This window comes from Pseudorasbora parva, chromosome 25 (genome assembly GCF_024679245.1).
Source record: "Pseudorasbora parva isolate DD20220531a chromosome 25, ASM2467924v1, whole genome shotgun sequence".
In the NCBI taxonomy this organism is placed as follows: Eukaryota; Metazoa; Chordata; class Actinopteri; order Cypriniformes; family Gobionidae; genus Pseudorasbora; species Pseudorasbora parva.
The window spans coordinates 31,579,558-31,605,586 of record NC_090196.1 but is presented as its reverse complement, the minus strand read 5'-3'; the positions used below and the strand labels follow the sequence as shown (position 1 = coordinate 31,605,586).

Genomic DNA, 26,029 nt, shown 5'->3' with positions numbered 1-26,029 from the left:
TGACGTGGAACAAAACAAACTGATTGGTTGCGTTATATGCCAGTCAAACGTCCTCTTGGGCGGTCCTCGACCAATTGAAAGCTGCGATGGAGTCCAGACCTTCTGCCGTAATTCTGAAGGTCTGGCTCAAGCCTGCAGCACTCCTCTCAGAAACTGAAGCCTCCGCGCCTCAATCGCCCCCCGGTGACCGGTCCCAGTATAGCCGCACCTCCGTGTTTTCTAATGGACGCGAGGCAAACTTAACAATACAATTACACTTCAAATATTTTTTTCCTCAAAGTTAGTTTGTCATTGTAGGCGGTTATCATCACAATGATTTAATTTTTAAGTGTTTGTTTATTAAATAAGTTTAGTTTTAGTTAGTTATCTGATGCTATAAAAACGGGTGATGATTGACAGCTGAGATCGACGGCTTCTCTGAGTGAAGTTGTCACTGAGGCACTAACGGACTTTTTTCTGGAATTTTGGGAGCAGATTGGAGCTTTAGCTTTAATTTCTACATTTCCATGACTGTTTATTTCACACCAACATTAATTGTTCTGCATCTGTGAGAGTATGGGCGGGCTTTTGATATTGTGGCTGTACTTCCTGCTCTACTTCCTGCTCTCTACTCCGCAACTCCGGTCGCAAAATCACTACTGCGCAGACTCGGTCCCAAGATGTCAGCTCAATACATCGCAGATATGCTGATTAAATACAAACCCAACAGATCACTCAGATCAGCAGGATCAAGTCAGTTAGAAATACCAAGAGTTCACTCAAAGCAAGGAGAGTCTGCCTTTAGCTATTATGCCAGCCGTAGTTGGAACCAGCTTCCTGAACAGATCAGATTTGCTCCAACAGTAGCCACATTCAAATCCAGACTCAAAACACATCTGTTCAGCTGAGCATTTACTGAATGAGCTCTGAGCACTGTATGTCCGACTGATTGCACCCTATCTTATCTCTTTATTCTTTTTATAATTGTTTTAGTTTACCTTTGTTCTTATCTATTGTGGATCTGACCATTTTATTTTATTTTATTTTATCTTTTTTTTTTTTTTTTTTTTTTTTTTAATTACTATATCTTTACGACTGTTTTAACTATGCTTGTTTTTAATTCTTTATTCGTCCATATGGTATTCTTTTTTTTTTTTCTCATGCATTTGTTACCACTATTTTAATTAATTTCTATGTAAAGCACTTTGAATTGCCATTGGGTATGAAATGTGCTATACAAATAAACTTGCCTTGCCTTGCCTTGCCGTGCAGGCCGTCTGAAAGCTTCAACTCTGGCCAGCGGAAACGGATGAAGCCGCGTCGTTCATATATTTTATAGTCTATGGTCTGGCTATGCGAGACAATTGCCCTGCTGGATAGTATGCGAAGCGGTATGAAAACTTTTTTTAACGGTTGCAAAGTATTTTCGGACACTGTTGATCTTACATCAAATACAGTGCATTGCATTATGGGGTATAGTGCTCCGTGCATGCTGTGTAGTCCTCCAGAAAATCTCCAACTGTGCACAGTATACTGCATTTTAGTATCAGTACTGCAGTCATCATCCAGAAGATTCTCCAGGTGTTTGGTTTAGAGGAGATGACAGACACACACACACATACACACACACACACCGCTCACAGATGTCACAGCAGGGCTGGTAAATATTCTGCTGGCGTTCTGTTCAGCTGTGAAGCACCTGATGGCAACATGCTCTCATCTTGCATTATTTCAGCTGCTCAGGTCAATCCTTACCACAGGTTCACTTGCTTCACGATGCCCCACGACCTTTCGACGCGTCAGCTGGGATCTGAACATGCACTACTGCTGTAGGAAAACACAGAGATAACACACTTTGCCTAGTACCTAGAAACATCAAATGCAGTATAAAGAACCAGAGATGACTTTGAGACATTTTGCAGTACCACAGCAAGAGGACACTGCATGAAATAGTCTAACCCACAATGCAATGCGCTTAAAATGTTTATATTTGTAATCTCAATCAATTTAATAGCCACTGTAGCCGTGCATGTTGTTAGATGATGTGAACAATGTGCTAATTGTCATTTAGCTCTAGCTCCTTTCTTGTGTGATGACTTCCTAATGGATCAAATCAAGTTTCATCCAGTTTTTCCCTTGTTTCTCTAAGAAATGCATCACATTACTTATAAATCACATATCAATGAGTTATGAATGGCAATTAATGGTGACTTAAAAAAAAAAAAAACTATACAGTGTGCTTTTTAGAAGTGCATGTTTCTTTACTTAAGTGACCTTTATAGTTCAGGTCTTTGCTCTTGCGTCTTTGACCGCGTGCATCTGCGTGAGCAAGATAAAGGCTAAATGATGCATTTTGTGGGAGAGTGGCGAAAAACTCTTAAATGCATCAAATCCAGAGGAGGAAAAACCGTCAGTCTACCTTGGGCTCTCAGAGAGATTGGTGTGATATCAGGCCTGTAATTACGCAGGGATGTGACTTGCCTTTCAAAGCAACAGGGGAGAATTGGTAGGAGGAGAAATGCAATGGAAAAACGCTCTCTCTCTCTCCCATCATGTCTGATTTGAATTATTTAGTCGGTGCACAATGTTCGCAAAGTACAGTCATGTTAAACTCTATGTTGAATGAGATGTTCTTGGATTTTGTGTGTGCGCTGTTTTCCCTCTTATTGGTCTCCAGACAGGATCGTGGAGGTCATTAAACCTCTGCAGTGTGTGTTGGGGTTCTGCTGACCTTAGCGGGCCGCTTGGCGCAGGAGGAATTAGAATCACAGGTCATTGATTTGCAGCGGTTCTCTGGAATATCTTCTCTCGCTGGTTTGTCTGATTTCAGCTTTTATTTCTGGTTCAAACAGGCTCTGCATGTTGCATGAATGGGTATGTTGCAGTTGCACTGTGGTACTGTTCACACACACGTGATATTCATCCCAATTTCCACTGATAATAAGGTTATTAGAACCAGATTTCCAGACCTCCAGAGTGCTTTGCAGCATCACGAGTTGGCTTCTGGTCGCAGATAATATTTTCAAAACAAAAGCTTATAAAGTGTTTGCATGACGTTCAGACGACGTTAATGTACAATGTGACCAGTATAGTTTAGCAATGTCTAGTTTCACTTTCTATTTTGAAAACATTAATCCCACCTCTGGCTTCTGACATAAACGCAGAGCTTGAGAGTGTGACCATTTCACTCGCATTTGTGACTAAAAATGTAAGAACATAAGTCTTCAATACCTTAAACAGTATAATAAGCGTCTTAATAATGTATTATATTTTGGGGATGAAAAAACGTATTTTGCGATACTGCCTAATTTGATCATTATACTTTAAAAGGCTATGATTTCATTAAATATGAGTGCCTGACGTTTTAAAGCCTGTCCCATTGTACTTCGGTCTCGTTTATAAATGCATGTCCAATTTCCTCCCGGTTACTATTTAGTTATACAAACTGTATTAAATTAAATTTACATTTAATTTAAAGTAAACTATTATAGCTTCTGTCTGGGATGTCCCATCACAGGAAGAAAACAAATGAATATAAACTACAAAAACACAAGGTGGTGAACTCTGATACACAATGATGGGACGTTTTACTCATAGTAACCGCAGGCAGAAAACAAAAGAATAGGAAGTATTATCAGCAAAGCTTTAGATGTTTAACACAATCAAATATTAGTGTCCTTTGGTGGATCTGTTAAAGGAAATATTGATTTTGAAGATGTTGAACGTGATGAGCTCTGACGAGGACAGTGATGATAGTATATAACATCTGCTCAAACTGAACCCTTCCAAGCTCCAAAAGATAACAAAATATGCTTTATTTGTTACTCAATATCAGGAGAATTGAATATTTTGGCGACAGGTTGAGATCTATCCCTGTTAGATATAGATCCGGGTCTCTAAATACCCGTATATGTAATTAGGATTGGAGAAACATTTATGCATATTTAGTGCCTGTTTTTCCAGCCTAGAATTGGGTGGATTCGTGCGGAACAGGGCCACCAAAAAGTCAACAGATTTTGAGCTGCAACTAATTCAAATACTTCTGTTAAACCTGACATTAACTTACCAACACGGTGCTAATGCATAAGAACACATGGTTATTTAATCGAGGTCTCTCCTCCTGGCTGTCATTAGCATCAGCGAGGAAAGGTCATTTGTGTGCTTATTGTTTTATTAGGCTGAAGTCTGAAACCCTGTGGCTGCAGTAACACCGTTTCTAGAGTTTAATGGAGTGTTTGTGTGTTTTGATAGAAATTGAACCAGTGGTTTTGGAAAAAAAAACATTGGGGAATGTAATGAGGCTCACAGTCTCTTAATTTAGACCCGTGACTTGTTCTGTTTTCTGTGAGTTTCTAGAAGATTTGATATTGATGATAAGCCAGTTATGGGTTATTTATTGGTGTGCTGATGTCGTTGCACTGATAGTGACTTTTCTCTGCTCAGAGTAATCAATGGCAGACGGTAAAGCCGTGCTGTGTGTGTGTGTGTGTGAGCTGTTGGAGCTTTCTAATAGAGCTGTGGGTGTCTCTTCATTAATCAATGTCCAAACTCCACGCAAGATCTATCACATATAGACTAATGAAATCACTGCACACTGCGCCGCCGCCTCTGCTGTTGTTCCCCAACTCGCCTTCTTTTAATTGGCATTTGGCTCATTTTCCTCAACTTTTAATCGGCTCTGAAAGAGAGCGTATCTCGAAGAGGCGCTCCATTGGTTCCTTCTCGAGTCTGACTGTTCAGTGGTGGTGTGTGTGTGTATCTGGAGGGATGCCAGTTGGGTTTTTGGACGCTGTCTGAGTGTTGACGCAGACGTTCTGTCAGATACTTTCCTTCTCTGTCTGTCTCTCGTCCTGTCCGAAACGGCAGCCTCAGCAATTGTTCTTATCAATTTCATCCATTTCTTCTTCCACTCTTCCACAAGTCTATGGCAGCCCATAGAACCGCTTGTGGAAAAGTTATGACATTTGGCACACATATAGAGGACAGTCTGAAGTGTCACTAAAGTTAAGTCAATCCCTCTAGCGACTTTTCAAAGTTGCGTTCATGTTTGATACATTTTGAAACATAAATTTCATGGCTCAAGATGATTCAAATGCACCCGTAATTTTTCCGTCATGAAAGTGTTTCCGCCATTTGGAATTGACCAAAATTTAACCAGATCGTCTTCAGACCATACTGACAAAGTTATGGAATTCAAGTCGGATTTGTCAAACCGTTCTTGAATAACGCGCAAACCATTTCGACAAAGTGCCCGCCAAAATTAACATGTGGCTATATTTCTGCAACGCTTCAGCGTATTCTGACCAAACTTGGTTTGTGTTATGACAACCATGACCTGAGGTTACCTGCACACTTTCAGCGCAGTGCCACCTAGTGGTCAGGAGATAAAAATTGACATTTTTGCTTATAACATCTGATTGGTTTGGCCACAAATCCCAAAACTTGTCTCGTTAGATTTGGTGCAGCATGCCAAGGTAGAATGATACCCAATTTTCCCACATCAGCCATTTTTTTGTCAGCCCAAATTTTGCTGTAAAATGCTACATTTTACAAACATTGTTTGGCATATCACATCCTGTGACAGAAATGTTTGAGCTTTCTGTCCTTTTAACAGAAGCATCTTATGACATCATGTCCTGTTTTTGGTTCATTTACATTTATTTGGTCCATGTTGTATTCATATTTTATTCAAACCGCACCAGAGTTTAGTCCACCTGTTTGGGGCTCACCAGGGTTCAAATGGCAGCGTTCACATTGATTCAAATGATCCGCACTAACAGCGAACACACCCTTAAACAGCTGCTCTTAAAACAAAAACTACTAGCTTCTGTGGCCGAAGAGCAAAATAAGGTCCTCAACAAGCATTTTTATTTTTAAACTATTTATTTTATATTATATTATTATTTTTTTATTTTATAATATAATTTTTTTGTGGTTCCTTTTGAAGTTTTAAGAGTTTTAAAACCTCCGTTCATCTTCGGAACACAGTTTAAGGTATTTTATATTTAGTTCGAGAGCTTTTCTGTTCCTCCAATGAAAACGTATGCACAGTATATTGTGCATGACTTTACGGAAAAACAAACGCGGAAGAGAAGATTTATTTTTGGCCCAAAATGTATTTTCTCTGCTTCAAGAGACTCTAATTAACCCACTGATGTCTCATATGGACTACTGTGATGATGTTTTTATTCCCTTTCTGGACATGGACAGTATAGTGTGCATACACTTGCATACGCTCTCAGACTAAATATAAAATATCTTAAACTGTGTGTGAAGATGAACGGAGGTCTTACGGGCGTAGAATGACATTTCTGGGTGAACCAACCCTTTAAAACACTATTATTTTAATGACACTGTTAAATAAAAAAAATCTCAAACACACAGCAAGGCAACGTCTTTGGAGGGAATAAATTCGAAATAAGTTCTCCAAACTACAAGGACCATGATGAGCTATGTTCATCTGCATATGGGTAGGCTATTTAATAACAGTCGGTTGCGTCATTCAAGGCTGTCTCTGAGAGCGGTCCCTGGGGCCCTCAGGAGGCCAGGAGGAGGTCTACGTCAGAGTTGTCAATTTGTGTTCTTTAGGAAAGCAACAATCTCGAGGCTACCTGTCGTTTGTGGTTTAGAAGGGGTATTCCCAGTGGGACTCTCCTATTGGTTGATCTGAAGCTTCAGTCATCATTAGTGCGTTGCTATGGTAACACAATTCCCACCTCCCATTCTTCACCAACTGCTGATGTCCCTGAGCTGAGCCTGTGTTATAGTCTTGCTATAGCGCTTTCTGAAAAAGATAAACTTTACAATGAACGTGGCCAGATCAAGGCTGGTTTAAAAGCGTTTGTGTGTTGTAATGAGGTGGGAGGAGCTTGTTTAATTGTAATTATAACGTGAATGATGGCTTGCACAGTCAACAACAACAACAACGAATATTTGCATTTTTCTTTGTCCTTCCCCTTTCAAAAACATTTCAATATACCAATAATGTAATGTTTTTTTTTTTTGGTTACCTTACCTTACCATTAAAGTATGACAGTGTGAATACAGTAATGAGATTATTTAAAAGTGAATTTAAAATTTAAAGTGTGTTTGTTTCTTCAAACTCCAGCCGTTGCTCGTATAATGCGTGTCAATGGGGTGTATTTCTATGAGAGTAAAAAACACACAGACATACGAATCCATATTAAACCCTGCGGCTCGTGACGACACATCTATGTCTTAAGACACGAAACAATTTACTTCTGCGACAGTAAAAAAAAACAGTATTTATGGTATTTTTTTGTTTTTTTACCTCATATTAGACGAATCCCATCTAATATTCCCCAGCGCCATTACTTCCACCAAAGACAGAAACGAAAACCTGGCGTGATCATCATCTATGTGTTCATAGATGCCTCATTCCACCAATCTGCACAGGTACTAATAAGGCATCTATGTAAATACGATAAATGATCGCACCGGGTTTTGACTTCCGTTTTCGGCGGAAGTAATGGCGTTGGGAATACTAGATGAGATTCGTCTAATATGAGGTAAATAAAAATACCATAAATACTGTTGTGTTTCTCGCAGAAGCCAATCGTTTCGTGTCTTAAGACATCGATGTGTCGTCACGAGCCGCAGGGTTTAATATGGATTCGTATGTCTGTGTGTTTTTTACTCTCATAGAAATACACCCCATTGACACGCATTATACGAGCAACGGCTGGAGTTAAAATCTTCATTTGTGTTCTCCTGAAGAAACAAACACACTTACATGTTTGATGCACTGGGGTAAGCAGATAAACATCACATTTTTATTTTGGGATGAACTCTCCCTTTAATATCTTGGTTTCAATGAATAAATAAATCTGATTTATTATTTTTTTTTGTAAATGCTGTATTGTATTTATCCAATTACTGTGGCTTGCAAACAAATCTCTATTCCTTCAAATCTTTAGAGAACAACATATAAAGGTTATAAACCCACTTGGTAAAAACCCATTAAATGATTTTGTCTCCATATGAGGGTTTTGGTATTCTCAGCGCTCGCTGAAACAAATCAAAGAATTAGATGCAAAGTTCTTCTCTCAGGAGTAAAGCCAATATTTGAGCAGACGTAGGTGAGACTTCAAAGACTTTCTTGTGTGCCCACCCAAGGAGAAAAAGATAAAGAGAGAGCGAATGAAAGAGAAACACTCGAGCAGTTTTACACACTAATACCTGCATGTGTTTCCCCCGAGGCGAGCTGTGCACCGTCGACTCGTTTCAACAGGTTAAATTCTCATACGCAAATATGAAAATCTAGACGCAAATGTTTGGGCCATTGCAAGCATGTTCCCAACGGCTTCTCGCATTCATATAGCACAAATAAACCTCGGTACACAAGGGGGCGATAGAGTTTCCCTGAAATGCCTGTGCCATTAAACCTTTTTTCAGGGAGCAAATTATTAGGAATGCACAATAGAGATGTTACCATTCTAATGTTTTTGAAAGAAGTCTTTTGCTCATCAAGGTGGCATTTATTTGATCAAAAATACAGAAAACATTTATTTTAAATGTATTATTTTTGTCTGTTACGACATTGTTAAGCTGTAATGTATTCCTTTGATCAAAGCTGTATTTATCATCATTACTCCAGTCTTCAGTGTCACATGATCCTTCAGAAATCATTCTCATTTGAGGATTTACAATCAATATTGGAAACAGTTTTGCTGATAATAAAAAAATAAAAAACATTGATACTTCTTTTTTAGGATTCTTTGATAAATAAAAAGTTAAAAAGGACAGCAATTATTCAAAATATAAATCTTTTCTAACAATATCAATCTTTTTGTTTCTTTTTGATCAATTTGACACTTTTTTCACTGCAAAGCTGTATCACAGGTTCCAAAAAAGTATGATTTAATCATAAATCATCAAATGAGAGCGATTTCTGAAGGATCATGTGACACTGAAGACTGGAGTAATGATAATAAATTCAGCTTTGATCACAGAAATAAATATATTAAAAGTATATTACAACAGAAAACCATAATTTAAATGGTAGTAATATTTTGCAATATTAAATTTTTTTCTGTATTTTTGATCAAATAAATGCTGCCTTGAGCAGAAGAGACTTGTTAAAAAAACATAAAACACCGCAATGTTTCTGAACTTTTGAGCAGTGTCAATACTCTCTTGATTATTGGTCAATATTCTTTTTTTTAAACTTTATAATATATATATTTTTTAAATTTGTGTTAATTTTTTTATATGTAATGTGCATGCTTATTTTCTTCATTTTTGCATAATCTTTGCCAATATTTAATGCTCACTTAAATTTAATAATAATACTTTCATAAAACTGTCATATTATACTTAGTTATATATAATTAAAAAATATAATTTGTTTAAATTGCAAACAGTATATAATCTACCGGTCAAAAGTTTGAAGTCATTACATTTTTAAAAACGTTTTCTGAAAGAAGTTTTTACCTTATTTGATAGAATATACAGTAAAACATAAATATTGTGAAATAATACAATTTAAAATAATTATTTTCAATATGAAATAAACAGTCAAACCAAAACATATTCAGACACGTCAACATTCTCACAGTTTATTGACTATAGTTCAGAAAATGTTAATAAAACATGACAAGAACTCAAACTCAAACTCCTCTTGATAAAGTCCGATCACTGATAGAAAGGGATGTAATGGATCACAATCAGCCAATCAGATTATCAGTTTAACTACACAATTAGATCAAACCAATTTAGCTCAACCAATGGCCAGGCAATGCTTCATTTGTTCAGTCTGTGGTGTCAAAGGTCACATTAGCATTTTAAGAAAAACACTTCAGGTCAAAGCGTCTGAATCAGTTTGCTCAAATGTTCATCAGTGGTACTGCTAGTCACTGTATGAAGGATCTTTGGGTATAATATGTCAGTTTAATTTAACAAGCTCTCCTCACTTACAGAAATCAACGATAGTGAACATCATATCTGCTGTCTGAACATGTTTAGGTTTGAATATATATATATATATATATATATATATATATATATATATATATATATATATATATATATATATATATATATATATATATAATAGTAAAATGTAATTTATTCCTGTGATCAAAGCTATCATTACTCCAGTCTTCAGTGTCACATGATCCTTCAGAAATCATTCTGATATGAGGATTTGCTGAACCATTTCTTCTTCTTATCAATGTTGTATTGAGGTTTTTTGAGAGATGCAAAGAAATCAATCCGCCCTCTCGCTTTTTGTGTTCATTCTACCTTTAAATCTTCCATTGTTTCAGAGATACCCCGATGCCCTCCGTCTCCCTGAGGACAGCCTGAGAGATTAATTGATTCCAGAACTATTATTTGTCATCATTACCCTCCATTTCCTGTTGCCATTGCGCCTTTGTCTCCAGATGAGTGTAGAAGTACTGCTTGAGAGGGCCGTTTTGCTGTGCTTTTTTGTATTGGCCTGTTCTGTAAGGAGCTAATGGCGTGTAGAATCAATTCCTGCTTGGCCCCGGTTCCTCGCTGGAAGCTGGATAGAAGTTTTGCGGACCGCTCAAGCCTCTTTCATTTAGGGCACGGGGATGTGTTTTGGATTTCGTTTCGGGTTGAAAAACGACGTTTTAGGGGGCGCGGGAAGTAGAAGAATCCAATTTATGGATTTAGACGGGACTGTTCATCTCCAAACTTGTGGTGAATGTATTCGTTTCAGACCACAGGTTTGAGCTAAAGGTGAAAGAATCCGAAAGTCTTTTCCAAATCATCCAGCGTGGTTAGATTACATTGCTGCAGACCAGAGCGTTTTACGCCAATGTTCGTGGTGTGTTGTTTTTCCTCTGCCAGAGTTCATGGAGTCATACAGTCTTTTGGAAACAAACAGGAGGGAAAGTTGGTTGAACTTCAGCAGGCGTGGGGCAATTGCTTCGCATCAGATTTCACACTGTTGAGCCTTTGCCACGTTTGCTTGTAACAGTGGGGCTTTATTATTGTAATTTGATTAATGGCAAAGTCTTTGTCAAAGCCTCCCTCAATAGTGCCATTGTGTCAATGGACCAGAAGTGACTTCCCCCTCCCGCTGGGTCTTGAAGACTGCCGAAACCGTCTCTCGTTGGAGGGGGAAATAATTTGACAGGCCCGTTCCAGCCTCTCTGAAGACTCCCATAATGCCCCCCGTGGGCCAGGCTGCTTGTTCTCACTCGTGTGAGTGATGAAAGTGTGGCGTGCAAAGAATCAGCCCTCATTGTCTTGCCATAATCAATTACCGTACTGCAAACGCTCCCTCTAGACCAGAGTCATCACCTCCATCGAGATGAGCTGCAGTAAATATAGTCTTATAAAACGAAATGTTTTGTAATCTGATGGTTTTACTTGCATCTGAGCCATTCTTAATATACTATGAACCTTGCATTGGTAGGTAATGTGGACCTTTTAAAGGGATAGTTCACTTTAAAATGAAAATTGTCATCCTTTACTCACCCTCAAGTTGTTTCTAACCTGTATGAATTTCTTTCTTCAGCTGAACACATGGGAAGATATTTTGAAGAATGTCAGTAACCAAACAGTTAACTGGAGCCATTAACTTTCATAAGCCCCTTTTCACACTGCACGTCAGACCCGCAATATTCCCGGAACATTGCCAGGTCGCCTTCTGTGTGAAAGCAAACACGAGCGCTGTGTGAACAAAAGCCGAAACAAAAGCCGCAACGTGTACGTAGTTATCGTGCGACTCCTAGAGCTTGTTTTTTCACTAACAACAACCCTGCAGTGCCAGAAGAGCTCGTCGGTGTTTTAAACGCAGAGAGAGTTCGTATACAAAAGAAACTAAAATTAAACAAGCAGAAATGTGTGCAAACTGGACACAAGTCGAGACCACGGAGCTCCTTACTATCCGCGCTGAAGCTGAGATCGCTCGCCGTTATACGTCACATCAGGAAGTCACGTGTCAACTCGACCCAGGACCGTTACGGGTTGTGTGTGAAAGCGCACATATTACGGTATTTCACTGGCAGTGTGAATGGACCAAATCTAGCGGCCCGGGAACAAATGCCGGGTCGCATTATCCGTGTATTTGCCGGAATCGCAGTGTGAAAGGGGCTATAGTAGGGGAAAAAATACTATTGAAGTCAATGGCTCCAGTTAACTGTTTGGTTACTGACATTCTTCAAAATATCTTCCCTTGTGTTCAGCTGAAGAAAGAAATTCATACAGGTTAGAAACAACTTGAGGGTGAGTAAAGGATGACAATTTTCATTTTAAAGTGAACTATCCCTTTTTTGCGAGTCGACTTGGATAAAAGCATCAACTAAATAAATACGTGTAAATGTATAGGCGTAACTTTTGCGCACAAAAAAAAATCTACATGCACGGCAAGAAATCCAGTAAATTAAAGTTGTGAGCTGCAGATAAATTAATATGGAAGCTGGTAAAGTACAAATAGGTGTGTGTGTAACAATATATCGATATAGATTGATACATCGATCTAATGTCTAATGATACGATGCATTGTTGCAACGTGTTAAAAATCGATACCTGTCGGATATTTATATTTTTAATGAGCACTTTTGTTTTAACACTCCTCACATTTTCACACAATGTCAGAGGTGTAAAGAGTACCTGAAAACCATACCTGAGTAACAGTTCAGATTCCTCACAGCAAAAATGACTCTAATCACCTAGCTTAATACAACTTGAGTAAAAGGCTTAAAATATCTGATTTGAACAGCACTTAAAGGTCCCGTTCTTCGCGTGTTTGAGTTCATGTTTGGCGTGTTAAAAAAACACAGTATTTTTCACACAATTGACTTATCTGTACAGCGCTGTTTCCTCTGTCCTATAAACGGCCTGATGATTTCCTTGTTCTATGAAGTCCCTCCTTCAGAAACACGTAACGAGTTCTGATTGGGCCAGCGCTTCCCGTGTTGTGATTGGACAGCAGCTTAGCGCACTTTGCCCGGAAAGGTCCCGCCTCTTACCATAACGGGGAGATGCAAGCGCTGAACGCGCGCTCTTCTCCACGTGAGAGAGCAACGAGACCACGCCCCCTATTTTGCATGTTCTTGTGGGCGGAGGGTTAGTCAACAAACGGTTCTAGTGACGTCATTACAGCAGGAAGTGCAGCGGTGTTGTCCAAACCGGCCGATCGCTGTAGGCTTTGAAAGGGAACTTCTGTTAGATAAAATATCTCGCTTGGCATTGAACTTTGAGTTTTATAATTGTACAGGTATTATTTATGCTCTAACAGCAACATTACACACTAACTAAAGTTTGAAAGATGGAATCGCGAAGAACAGGACCTTTAAGTATTTTACTCATACTAAATAATAGGATAAAGGATGTCTAGACCTTAGATCTATGGTGCTGAATAAAAGGACTTTGTCTTAATAGAGTTTATTAATGTTATTTTACACTTAGTTGTCCATTTTTTCTTTAGACTTTTATTGTTTTTAATATATATATAAATGATGCATCTTGATTTAGAAAAAAATATATCTATAATTCTTAGTGTGTAATTGGAAAATTTCATACATTACAATTTTATGTTTAGTTTATATCGGTATTATTCTGTTTTGAGTGACAATTTCAGTGCTTTCTGTAGCTAGGTTTAAGATAAATGGTGTCCATATCAGAAAATTATGGAAATGATAAAGGGGCTTCAATGCCTGAGGTGGGATTTTTTTCATTTATTTAGGGGTTTCATATATACCTCTGACGCTTTCTGAAAATGTAATTAAATATATTATAAAATATGTAACATATTTTGGGTTGGCGGTTGACGTAAGGCTTTGGTTCAGTGGATTTGTATAATTTATAATCCGACAGCTGTTGTCTGGAACTCTTGAAAACAAACGTCCACTTCTGACAAAAATAGATGCTATTTGAGTGCCTAAATATAGAAAATGTCCTTTGTTAGTTTAATATTTGCCTAATGTTGTGGTTGTCTTCAAAAATTAAGTAAATATTGTAAAATGAAATCAAACTGAATCAAACTCATGAATTACCCATAAAGTAATTGAATTAGCCGATTGTGTCGGCAGTTGGCAAAGTTCAATCAATATATTCTCCTTGATTCTGATTGTATTGTGTTCTCAGTCTTACCAGTAGGTGTGGAAATGGATTGTGGGATGTGTGTGCCCTCTGGGATGCTCAATTTCAATGCTTTATGAGGTAGAAATGGACTCCTGAGGGAGGACCCCCACTCCACCAGATGAGCCCCACTTTTATTGCAGTGAAGCGGCCCACTTGTCACACACACAGGTCTTATGGAGACGGATTATATGTGCTGTTTTTCTCTGTGAAACTGTAATCTTGAGCCACAGCGTGAGGTTAAGTGTCCTAACATGCTAATGCCTCCCAGGAAGGGATAAGGGTGGGCCAGTATGTGATTGGCTGATGAGTGTGAAGAGCAGCTATTGATTACCTGCTAAAAGCTAATGAGCACTTTGTTTTACGTCCAACTTTGCTTACAGCATTTGAAACCCTCAATGCACCTGATATTGCAAGTGTTTGTTCACAAAGCAAATTTAAAAGTGTTTGAAAACGTCAGGTAGAAATGAAAAGAGAAGTTGCCTTTGGAAGATGAAAAGACAGAGAGGAAAACACAGATGAAAGCACAAACTCTCTAATTCTGATTCAAGTTGGTTTACGTGAATTTAAAGTGAATCGAGGAAATGAAATAAAGGTGTGTGTGTGTGTGTGTGTGTGTGTGTGTGTGTGTGTGTGTGTGTGTGTGTGTGTGTGTGTGTGTGTGTGTGTGTGTGTGTGTGTGTGTGTGTGTTAGAAGCTGCTAGAATATACATACGAATGCTTTTGTTCTTTAGCAGTCTAGAAGGAACGACCACTGTTGTCCGACAGTATGGTCAGTGAGAATCATAATTTATGTAATTCAACGCTGGCTACAAAGTTTAAATGTGATTCAAATGTGCCGAGTTAACTAAACGAGCCGTTTATGGATTCTTTCTGAAACATTGAGCCTCATTCACTAATTTTATGTTTCACATGATTTAGTGGGCAGAACAATCCTCCCACTGGATTAAAGCAAAGTGTGCCATCCTCAAAAACAGTTAACTCCAATAAACATTTTTTTTATACAGGCATTTAACTGCATTTAATTGTGTTACAGACCAGATGTGCAATATTCCCATTTTTTTATTCTGGTTTATTGAAAAATAATAATTTAGGTGTCATTTATTTATTTTTTGTATATTATTTATTTTAGGGGTGCATTATATAGACCCTTTTACAGCCCACGTGATCAAAGAGTTGCGCGCGCATTTTGGCAACGGAAGTGGTGTTGTTCCCTAGTGGATCTAACGTGTGAGCAACTTCGAAAGTTTATCAAAACGGTTTCCCAGCATCAAAATGTATTCCCAGCATCTGGCTGTTGCGTTTTCGGTTGCACTAATCGCTATTCCACCAATTGGCTTAAGTTTTAAAGGATTCCGACAGGATCACGGCCGTTTCAGAAGAACCGGCGTACCGCTGTGGCTGCAGGCGATTAAATGCATTGGAACGAGGACATAAAAATCCTCGCATAAAAAAAAAAAAATCATTTGTAAAACATTTACTGCACTTGAAACTTAATTATTTATAATAAACCTCCGAACATTGGCTGCCACTGGTGTGTATAATGTACCCCCCACCCCCAGATTATCATATCAATAATCACAGTACTTATCAATTTCATTTGTAATGATTTTATTAATAGTTTAATTGCAAAATAACCATCTGAGAAATGTTTGCAAGCAACATAGTTGCTATTAAAGTACTATAGCATTACACAATTAAACTTTAAACAGAAGTGTGTCGACACGAATCAATAACAACATAAAATGTAAGGAAAAGGATAAATGTATGTCTGTGTGAAGAATAAGAATAAATGTAGAAAATTGTATTGGACATTCTGTACATGCCCACAGAAAACGTATTCATAAGCATCCAGTGATTTAACGTTATATGCTTGTCTCGGGTGTACACGCTCGGTTTCTCAACTAAATACGTATATATATGACCACTAAGTTATATCTGGCCATCTGCTAACGTCTTCTATCCACTCCACTATAGTACACGGATCTGGTAGCCGAATACCATTTGATAAAGTCAACTTTTTAAAATAACTTTCTCGGTTTGTGTTGCTTAATCCGCTCACGTAGCTTGACATGCTGCTGATTCTCGCCACAGTTTGTTGCCAAAATGCGCGCGCATACGTTGCTACGTCATCATTGTATACAAACAGTAAAAGGGTCTATATATCGACCATTATATCGGTATTGGCTGATATATGTTTTTATAGTTTTATCATTGTCAAATTTTAATAAGATATTTTATGTAAAATTAGCTTACTTTTTGTTTCTACTGAGAGCATGTGAATGTTTTTTTTTTATTCTATACATTTTTTGTCGTGTCATATTTTTTTCACCATAGAAATTATATTTTTAATTTCTAAAAAGTTTTTTTTAGTAGGCTGTGATTTTAATAGGGGTGTGACGATACACTAATCTCACAAGATGAGATGTGAGACGAGATTTTTTACATAGTATTTTTATAACTTGAATAACTAGAAAAATTTGTTTGCAGGTGCGTTTTGAAATGTTTAAACTATTCAACTTGTAATAAATGTAATTTTAGTTCTACTTTCTGAATATGAATAATACTCAAGCAGTGTAAAGGTTCCATCTGATTTCAAGCGTTTTTATTTCTATTAAAAAGCAAAACTAGAGTGGAGGCGTAATATAAACGTAGCATTGGCATATTCTGTGCCTAACCTCACCTTCACACTCCGTCAGAAATGAGGCGAGACAGCTTTTCAACTCGCCGAGACATTTCCTGACTACTCTAGATGTTTGTTTGCTTGTTTGTTTGTTTGTTTATATTTGCGCGCCTGATATATGCAAATTTTTAATGTTATTGCTATCAGCAGGATAAGAAAAAGTGCACCGTTCGCTGTGATAGGTTTAAATTGCTTGAAAAATTATAATGAGAAGCTCATAATTGTGATAAAATTATATTTAAAAAATATATTTTGGTTTATTGGCCAATATATTGCAGGGCTTGACATTAAGCATGTTCATGTGCTTGTCCTTCGATCAAGTAAATCGTTCATTCACTTGTCCAAGTAAAAAATTTGCTTCTCCGGAAAAAAGTTCAATATTTTTTTAATTTTGTGTGTGTGTGTTGTAACTATAATTTATTATGAAGCAATATTCTCACCAGTGTTCAATCAGCTTTGACATATTTAAATCTGCATATTTGTGAATTAATTTTTTTATTATTATTATTAAATCATTTCAAATTTGTGATATTTTTACCTTTTATAAAGGGCATTTCCCCCTTAATCTTATTAAATATAGGCTATGCTTCAGGTTTCATTTTATATTGTTAAATTTGATCAATACATTCAACTAAATTAAAAGATTTAAGGGCTGTTGACAATAAAATGTTATAAGTTACACTGAAAAATTACATCTGCATTAGGGCTGGGACAACGCGTCGATGTCATCGATGACGTCGACGCAAAAAATACGTCGACACAAAATATGCGCGTCGATTCGTCAGACCCAAAATAAAGATGGTGGCGCCGGAGAGTAGTAGCAACCATAGATATACATAATAAAGTATATTATGTAATTAAGTATATTATTTATTATGTATATCTATGGTAGCAACACGAGTGGCTCCTCAGACTTTCAGAAGTGCAAGGCTTGCGGGTTGGCGCGCGGCGCGCACGGAGCAAGCGCTCTTATACACAGGTGCGCATGCACGCGTTTTGTTGTCACGGCTACATAAACAAATTTCTGCACACAGGAAGACAGATGTTTAAATTAAGTTACGGTACCGACATCCAGTTATGGTGTCCCGCCTTTGTTTTACTGTCTATTAAAGTCTGCCGCGTTTAAGTTACGGTGTAGCCTGTGTACTGTCATACATGTTTTCATAATGCAGAATATTCACTCAGCGCGCTGTCAGGCAGTTTGGGGCTGCCCGACTGTGTGCACTCGAATGCCGTGACAGCGTGCGCTCACGCAAACAATCAGTAGTAACAGTTCGCAATTATATCCATATATCCTTGCTTTTCTTGTAAACCCGATAAAATCCATGGCAATGAATGTCATCGGGGATGTTTAATCCACAAGCATTCTGAGAATTATTCCTACTTGTCGTTCACATCAATCTAAAAGTTGTCCTTTTAGGCTATAGGCGATTTTCATTCAAAGATGTAAAAGTAATTAAGCTATGTAGCCTATTGTATCAATTTTTTGCTAGATAAAAACATTAAAAACATATTGCAATAAATAATTTCTCTGTTTAGCCTATGAATGGGCCATCCGATCCAGTCAGGGCTGTCATTAGAGTGATAGCCAAACTTAACCCTTGATTAACCAGCGGCACTATTTGCTATTTATCTTATTACAATCACATGCATTTTTACATGATTTGTTATTTGTTCTATTTTTTATATCTTTGCATTATATATGCAAATGTTTACTCATTAGAAAAAATCTTATCTTGTTCATAATATTTAGTGTCACCTATCAACCTGTAAGTTTTGCTGCACAGCAATGAAGATACTCTTTACAAGACGTATTGTGTCCTTAATAATGGCATCAGAATGCAGCCAAAGCACATGATGGTAATAAGAAGATGGCTATAATTAATTGTAAATCATCCAAAATAAATGCCATGATCATTACATTTTATACAGGTGTTACTATATTGATTTTGTAAAAGGTGATCAGCAACCAAATATTGATAATATGGAAGTTACTGCCTTTTGCCTTGGCATGACTCCACATTTTTTGCAGACAATACAAAGGCAGAGTGCAGTAACTTCAAAATTGTGTGTGTGTGTGTGTGTGTGTGTGTATTTTGTTATGATTTTATTGAATGCATTGTTCTTGTATAGTCTTTTACTTTGGAATTTTAAGAGCAATAAACATATATTGCAATGTTAAGGAATTAGTTTTTTTCATTCAGATAATTAAATCAACATGTATAAATTGCTATTAGTCAATTAATGGGGAGATAATCGGTAATCCAATCGAATCGTAACCGAATCGGACAGGAAAAATTAATCGTTAGATTAATCGATGCATCGAAAAAATAATCGCTAGATTAATCGTTTAAAAAATAATCGTTTATCCCAGCCCTAATCTGCATTAAATAATGTTTTGAGATGTCGTTTTGAATAGACACATAAGAAATGTTGGAAAGTGTGTTTAAACATGAAACTAAACCTCCAGTAGGTGGCAGCAGGTGGCCGTCTTAATGAGTGAGTCATTGAGTCGTTCATTCAAACGATTCATTCAAACACTGAATCGTTCAGTAACACACGTGTTGCTGTGAGACGCGTTACGGTTCTGCTGTGTGAACGATTTTCGCTGCTGAAATCGAACAAAAGCACTCACTCAATATTGCATCTAAAATGAGTGACTTTAAGTGAATGTTAATTGTTTATGAAACTTTCATATAAAAGCAGTATCATTTTCAGTCGTGATGGGATTCAGGAAACAGCTTAAACACTCTAGTGTTGTAATTTCTCCTCGAGAGGCTGCACGAGCGTCAACAGCGCGACCTTATTATCGTCAGTTCATCATATATTATTATCCACTATCGATCGCCACTTACACTAATTTAATGCACAATCATTTTTGCATTTTGGTGATTAGCAAGTAATTTTTTTTGTTGTCCGTCGAGCAAGTAAAATTCTCTTTCACTTGTCCCTTCAAAAAATCCATTTGTCCCGGACAAGCGTTAATGTCGAGCCCTGTATCGGTTATTGAGTTTCAAATTCAGTAATTATCGGTATCTGCAATTTTTTTTTTATCAGTGTGTGTATGTGTGGTGTGAGAATAAGTTGTGTATATTTTTAGTGCATAATTATGATTTCTGCATGAAAATATCACTAGAGGCACCTTTAAACTTGGGTAATTGATGAATTGTCTACTTGTAGTTTATTTTCTTGGCTCTGTAATTGTTAGTAGGCTGTGGATGTTGACGGACCCTCGAGACTGTGGATGGGCAAATCCTCGCTTGTAACGCCAGCTAAAGCGCCACTGTGCTTCCTTTCACGCTCATCTACGCTTCGCCACCATCTCTTGGTCTCTTAAGTGTGGCACTCGTGCACATTCCCACAATGCAACAGCTCTAAAACGGAAGCTTGTCATGGTTTGTTAAATGGAGAAAGGAAATATGTGACACTTAAACCGATTTCCTTGATTTTGTTTTTGTATCTCTGCCGCTTTTCCTTCCCAGCCGTTCTAGTCCACTTCACGTTCTCTTCAGTCTTTGTATGTGTCAGTATCTCTCTCTTCTCCTCTCATTCACTAGTATGCCATTTCCCTGGAGAGTCCTTGCCCCTTTCTGAGAGGTCTCGCTGACTGGGGCAGTTTTGAAGTGGCTTTTCCTCAAAGTGTGCAGACTAAGGCTAACAGCTTATACTTATCAACCCAACAGCCTCATTTTCTGGCTGTCTCGGGGCTTCTGGGTCAAGGATGCATCACTGTTGCCCCCCAACAGCAATTTTGGACTCCATCCGATTACTCACAGCCAGCCTGTGACAAACATCCAAAACCGCAAACAGAGGCACATTTGGCCACGTTAGTCCAAATGTTTTCCAGCTGGCTTGTCTAGAGTTAGCATGCAACTGTGGCTTTCTTATGCGTTACATGGGCTTTTTTTAGATGGAGAAAGCACAAGTTTTCTTGTCAAGTTTTGAGCGCTTTTCTGTTTTAATGGTGCCAAACTATGACTCCGATTCCTTAGTGTTGGAGCTTGTTGTAAAGGCTTCATTATTTAGTTCTGTTTAATGTTAGAAATGAAATTGAGCCGATTATATAGCGTCATTAAAGTAGCTAATCTGTGAATGGTTTTATGACATAAATGTAATAATTATGTGCTGTTTGCATCTGTTTCTCAGGTAGCGTTTTTATAAAGACTTATTTTTAGTACCAAATTAGCTTGCACGACAAGCAAGCAGCTTCTGTCTCAGATTATGTATTTTGCGCTTTGTGTCGAACACGAAAAGCTTGTCATTTCCTGCGTAATTAAAGTGCGAAGCAGCTTGCTACGTTACGCAAAGTCTTGCCGTAATTGTTTTCACACAACACCACCGATGCAGATAATTGGCCATTAGTGCTGTCTGAACAATGCAGGATAGTGGCTGAACACTGTTATGTTTTTTAATTATACGTCACTGTGATCGTCAAGCAATTATGTTGGTTTATAAGTTTTCCCAGAGGTATTTTTGCTTAGCTGAAAGGTGAGGGTCCAGAATGGAATCACTTATCCAACAAAAGCACATGATGGAGCTGTAATTTTGTGTTTTTGAGAGCATAATTTCTAAATTTATGTTGGTTTATTATTGCATGCTATTGGTGTTGATTTAAGACCTGATTTTCAGTTGGTCATATGACTCTCTTGCATCAAATAGTCTGTATAACACATTCTTCTCTCTGTCCTCAGGTTCTGACATTCAAGGCTTCACCCCGTTCAGGTTCGCGGTTGAACCCGTCGACACCCTGGCCGTACGCGGCCTCCCCGCCGTTCTGAACTGCTCTGCTGATAGTGCCGCTCCGGTAAGGGTCGAATGGAAGAAGGATGGGACGTTTCTAAACCTGGTGGCGGATGACCGGAAGCGACAGCTGGCGGACGGCTCTTTGCTCATCAGTACGGTGGTCCACTCCAAACACAATAAGCCTGATGAGGGGGTGTACCAGTGCGTGGCCACCATCGACAATCTGGGTACCATCAGCAGCCGAACCGCACGACTCACAGTGGCAGGTATGAAAATGAAGTTCGCATCTTAAAGGGTTAGTTCACCCAAAAATGAAATGTATGTCGTTAATAACTCCCCCTAATGTCGTTCCACACCCGTAAGACCTCCGTTCATCTTCACACACAGTTTCAGATATTATAGATTTAGTCCAAGGATTGAAAACAAACCCGGAAGAGAAGACAATGCTGAATAAAGTCGTAGTTTTTGTTATTTTTAGACCCAAATGTGTTTTCTCTGCTTCAAGAGATTCTAATTAACCCACTGATGTCTCATATGGACTACTGTGATGATGTTTTGAGAGGAATGGACTTTAAATGGAGGGACAGGAATCTCTCAGTTTTATAAAGAATATCATTTGTGTTTAGGAGTTAAACGAAATGACATGAGGGCGAGTACATAATGATAGAGTTTACATTTTTGGGCAAATTATACCTTGTAAATACAGCAAGTTGAGCCTTATATAAAACAACTCTATATCGCAAATCATGTCGTTTACATCAACGATACATATCGGCACATTTTTATATCGATCTTGATACATGATTTATCGTTACACCCCTAATGAATATCAATCAGTCCATTGGGCACTCATCCTTCTGTCAGAGTTCAGAGTGCAGATCCCGGATCAGTCGTGGGTTTTCCTCTACAGAACGCGGGTCAGCTCGCTGTAGTCGAGCTTCACAGTATGCTATGAATCTAACAGCAGGATTAGAGTGTGTTTGAACAGCAGGGTTAGATATCAGCCGGGCCTTCACAGTTTGCTCTGACTGGAACCTCCATTTCCTTTAAAGACGCCCAGCAGAGTTTTCCACTGTTTTCTAGTTTTACTTCTTGAGCAAACGGGAAGAACCAGAATTAATGTAATATGTTTGTGTGGCATCCCAGAATATGCTTTTAGAGCTCAAAGGAAGCTCTTGGTTGCTCTCAGAAGAGTTAAACGTTTTATTAAAATATCAAATTTGCCTCAGATGTAGGGATGAAACGGTATGAACATTTTATATCACTATTATAGTGACCGAAATTATCACGATTACCAATATTATCACGGTTTTGTGATGAGATGAAAGTGTTCAAAAAGAACAGATGCAAACACTGAAAGTTTTATATTTGAAAATCAATAAACACCAAATAAATAAAGCAGCTCTAAACAAGATTCTATTCTGTGGCATTTCCTTCCTTATAATGGCCGTGGTCAATAACAACGCATTTAAACAGCGCACATCATGAATCACGCTCTCTCATTTCATTCAAATGCAACTTGCGTCTCAGTTTTTTATTGTATTGAAAATTAAATCAGAGGACTTTACTATTAATACTACTATAATTATTATAAGCTTCTTGTGATCATCTTGTCTGGACTAGGGATGCGCGGTATACCAGTACTGGAAAAATACCGGTATATATTTTATTTAAAACGGTACGATATCATGATTTTGCACATTTCGGTATATGCTGCTGTTCCGAAGTTCACCGCTAGATGGCAGCACCCTGCCCAAACTGACCCGAAACAACCGGCTAATGTGACAACAAAATGGATAAAGCAGTTGAATCTCTCTCAAGATGCCCAAAACGAATTAATAGAGAGAAGAGTAGAATTGAAATTTGTAATGACTTTGCTTATAAAACTGATGAAGAACCATCAAACCTAGCCAAGAAGCATCTGTCACTATCCTGACTTTAAGACTTCTGAAGAGATCGACAGGTCAGTGAATCATTCAAACCATCTCATTTAGACATTTATTTTCTTTTTACACACATAGCCTAACATAAGATCGAATATCACAAAATCTCTAGCTTTCGTTTCAACCAATGACATTTAGATCTCATAATATTTGCACGTGTAACGTTACTATTGCACTATTTACATTCGCGTTAGACACAACCGACTGTGTTTATGTGAATATTCACTAAAGACGGACATTTGTACATAATTCTGTGTATTTGACAGTTTAACGAAACTTAATGTGTAATGTGCGAGCTCTAAATTACAGGCGTGTGTGTGTGTGTGTCGTTGTTATGAGCTCATGTCTCCTGTAACTGTTATTACGAAATGCTATAAAATCTCTTGCGTGTTCAAATGATTTCCGTTATCCATCCGAGACGAGCGTGAAATGTTGAATCGGATTATGCAGATTGCTTTAGTGTAGTGCGATGTCTTTTGAAACCAGAAGCAATTTGCTAATTTTGAGATTTTTGCTGAAATTATTTCTCACAATTAAGTTTTCAAATGACTGATTTGATGTGATAAGCTTTGCTGATTAATTTACTAATAAACATTTGTGGTAATTTCCCACTTATAAACTCAAAACTTGCATAATTGTTCTCATTCGTGTGCAATATACCCGCGCTAATATCAGACCTTGTGGTATCGATTTAATATCGGTACTTCGGTATTAGATTGTGGTACCGTACCGAAGCCAAAATTGTGGTATCGAGCCATCCCCAGTCTGGACTAGTGTTTTGTGCACTGTACAAAATGGATTTATAAACAGGTAAGATTTAAAACATTATTCTCATTTCAATATGTCTCCGTAATTATCTGTGGTAAATTTGTGTATTAAGTGTACAATGAATATACAATTGTTATCTCTTAAATGTCAGCCTAGTCTTGTCTGAACTTGTTTGTTCGTCTTTGGCGCCAAACCAAACTTGCTGCAAAAAAATAAATAAATAATGGAAGCTTCACGTTATTATTTCCCAGACATGTATTTAGTATTGATAGTATTTTCTTCTTACATGTTCTGCAGAGAGGGTGACCATCCTCAATTAAATTTCCCTCAGGACTTTTGTAAAAGCCAAAATATGACCACACCTCATATTTGGTCCTTTTAGAACAGGCTGAAAAATCTCCCAGCGCTGTCACTGCCTTCTGCCATTTCTTCTCGTTCATAAAAACAACAATGTTGCGCCTGCACCAGACTGACGCTGACTGGACAGGATTTACAGCTAGGTTTCAAAATCGTGATAATAAAAAACGGTATTAATTATTACATTTTAAACTATGTTACTAACTGTAAGTACATTTTATTGTGGTTTATCATGAAACCGGTAACCATTCAGTAATCAACCGGTAATGAAGAGATGTTTCTCCTAAGTTCCTTAAAAGAAAAATAGTCAATAGTTGTCACACAATAAGAGAATAGAGCTAAGAAATTGTGGAGCAGCTCAGATCAGTTGCTGAAATATTGAAGCTCTTATTGAGATCTCTGTCTTTTGATTGCAGACTTCTTTATTTAATATCATTGCAGTCTGTGAGGAACAGGTTTAGTAGGCTAAATGGTGTGTGCTCAGGCTCTTTTTGTACAGTGTTTGAATGTAATTTACAGGCTATAAACTTCATATGATTCTGCAGTTCTGTGCCGTATTGATCTGTACTGTAGTGTAATGTATCGATCTGTGCGCATGTCGGCAGTTCTGTATCAGTAGAATCTGCAGACCTTTCTGTTCTGTATAAGACTGGATTGTAAACTGTTGCAAGAAATGTTTCAGAACTAAAGTTTGTTATTGTGTTGCTGAGTACAGCAGTATTGTTTGATGGAAGCCTCTGATTGGTTTGCTGTTCACTGGGGTGTGGCCAAACCCTGATCCATTATTATTATTACACCCAACTTTGAATACAAAACAAACCATAACATTTATTTGATAGTTCACCCAAAAATGAATTTTTATGAAATCGGATCAATTTCTGTCCCTCCTTTGACAGTCACACAACTACCACTTTGACGCTTCAAAAAGATCATAGAGATCATAAAACCAATCCATATAAATGTCATATTACAGATAGGAATGCTATTTGGCATTTTTAATGTTCTCATGCTGATCAAAACTAAGCGGCAACCTCCCACATTCTTCTCTTGAAGCCAATACAGAAGTAATGTAAACTGCAATTCCTCAACTGGCCACTAGGGACAGGCTCCAGAAGGAGCAGAATCTCATTGAGCCCCATGTTAAAATTCCCAACTTTACAGCAGAAAAAAACATGTTTACAGCCTGGTACAAATTGTGGTTTTGGCCTATAAGGCTAATTTTGCCCTTCAACTCTGAAGGTGATTTTTTTTTTTTATAACTCATTCGTTTACGTTATATAAAGACTTGCATTTCTGCATTAAGGGCGTGGTTACTTTAAGTGACAGGTGGATAGCCATTTATCTGCTGTCTGTTAGTCATTCCGTTAGATAAGCTCCACCAACATTCAACCTTTTTGGCCATTTTCTTCTATCCAGGAGTGACACGCGATGACTCGCTCGCAAGATGGCGACGCCCAGCTCGCCCCTACTTTAAGCTTCA

The 26,029-nt window shown here is 37.9% G+C and overlaps 1 protein-coding gene across 5 annotated transcripts in view; it reads left to right on the top strand.

The window, feature by feature from the left end:
- The window catches only part of neo1b (neogenin 1b), a 256,016-nt gene that overhangs the window by 43,465 nt on the left and 186,522 nt on the right, over nucleotides 1-26,029 (top strand). For all 5 annotated transcript variants that reach the window (XM_067437193.1, XM_067437192.1, XM_067437191.1 and 2 more), the window contains exon 2: nucleotides 21,430-21,747. In XM_067437193.1, coding sequence (XP_067293294.1) covers nucleotides 21,430-21,747 — 318 coding nt within the window. The remainder of the gene's footprint in view (nucleotides 1-21,429; nucleotides 21,748-26,029) is intronic.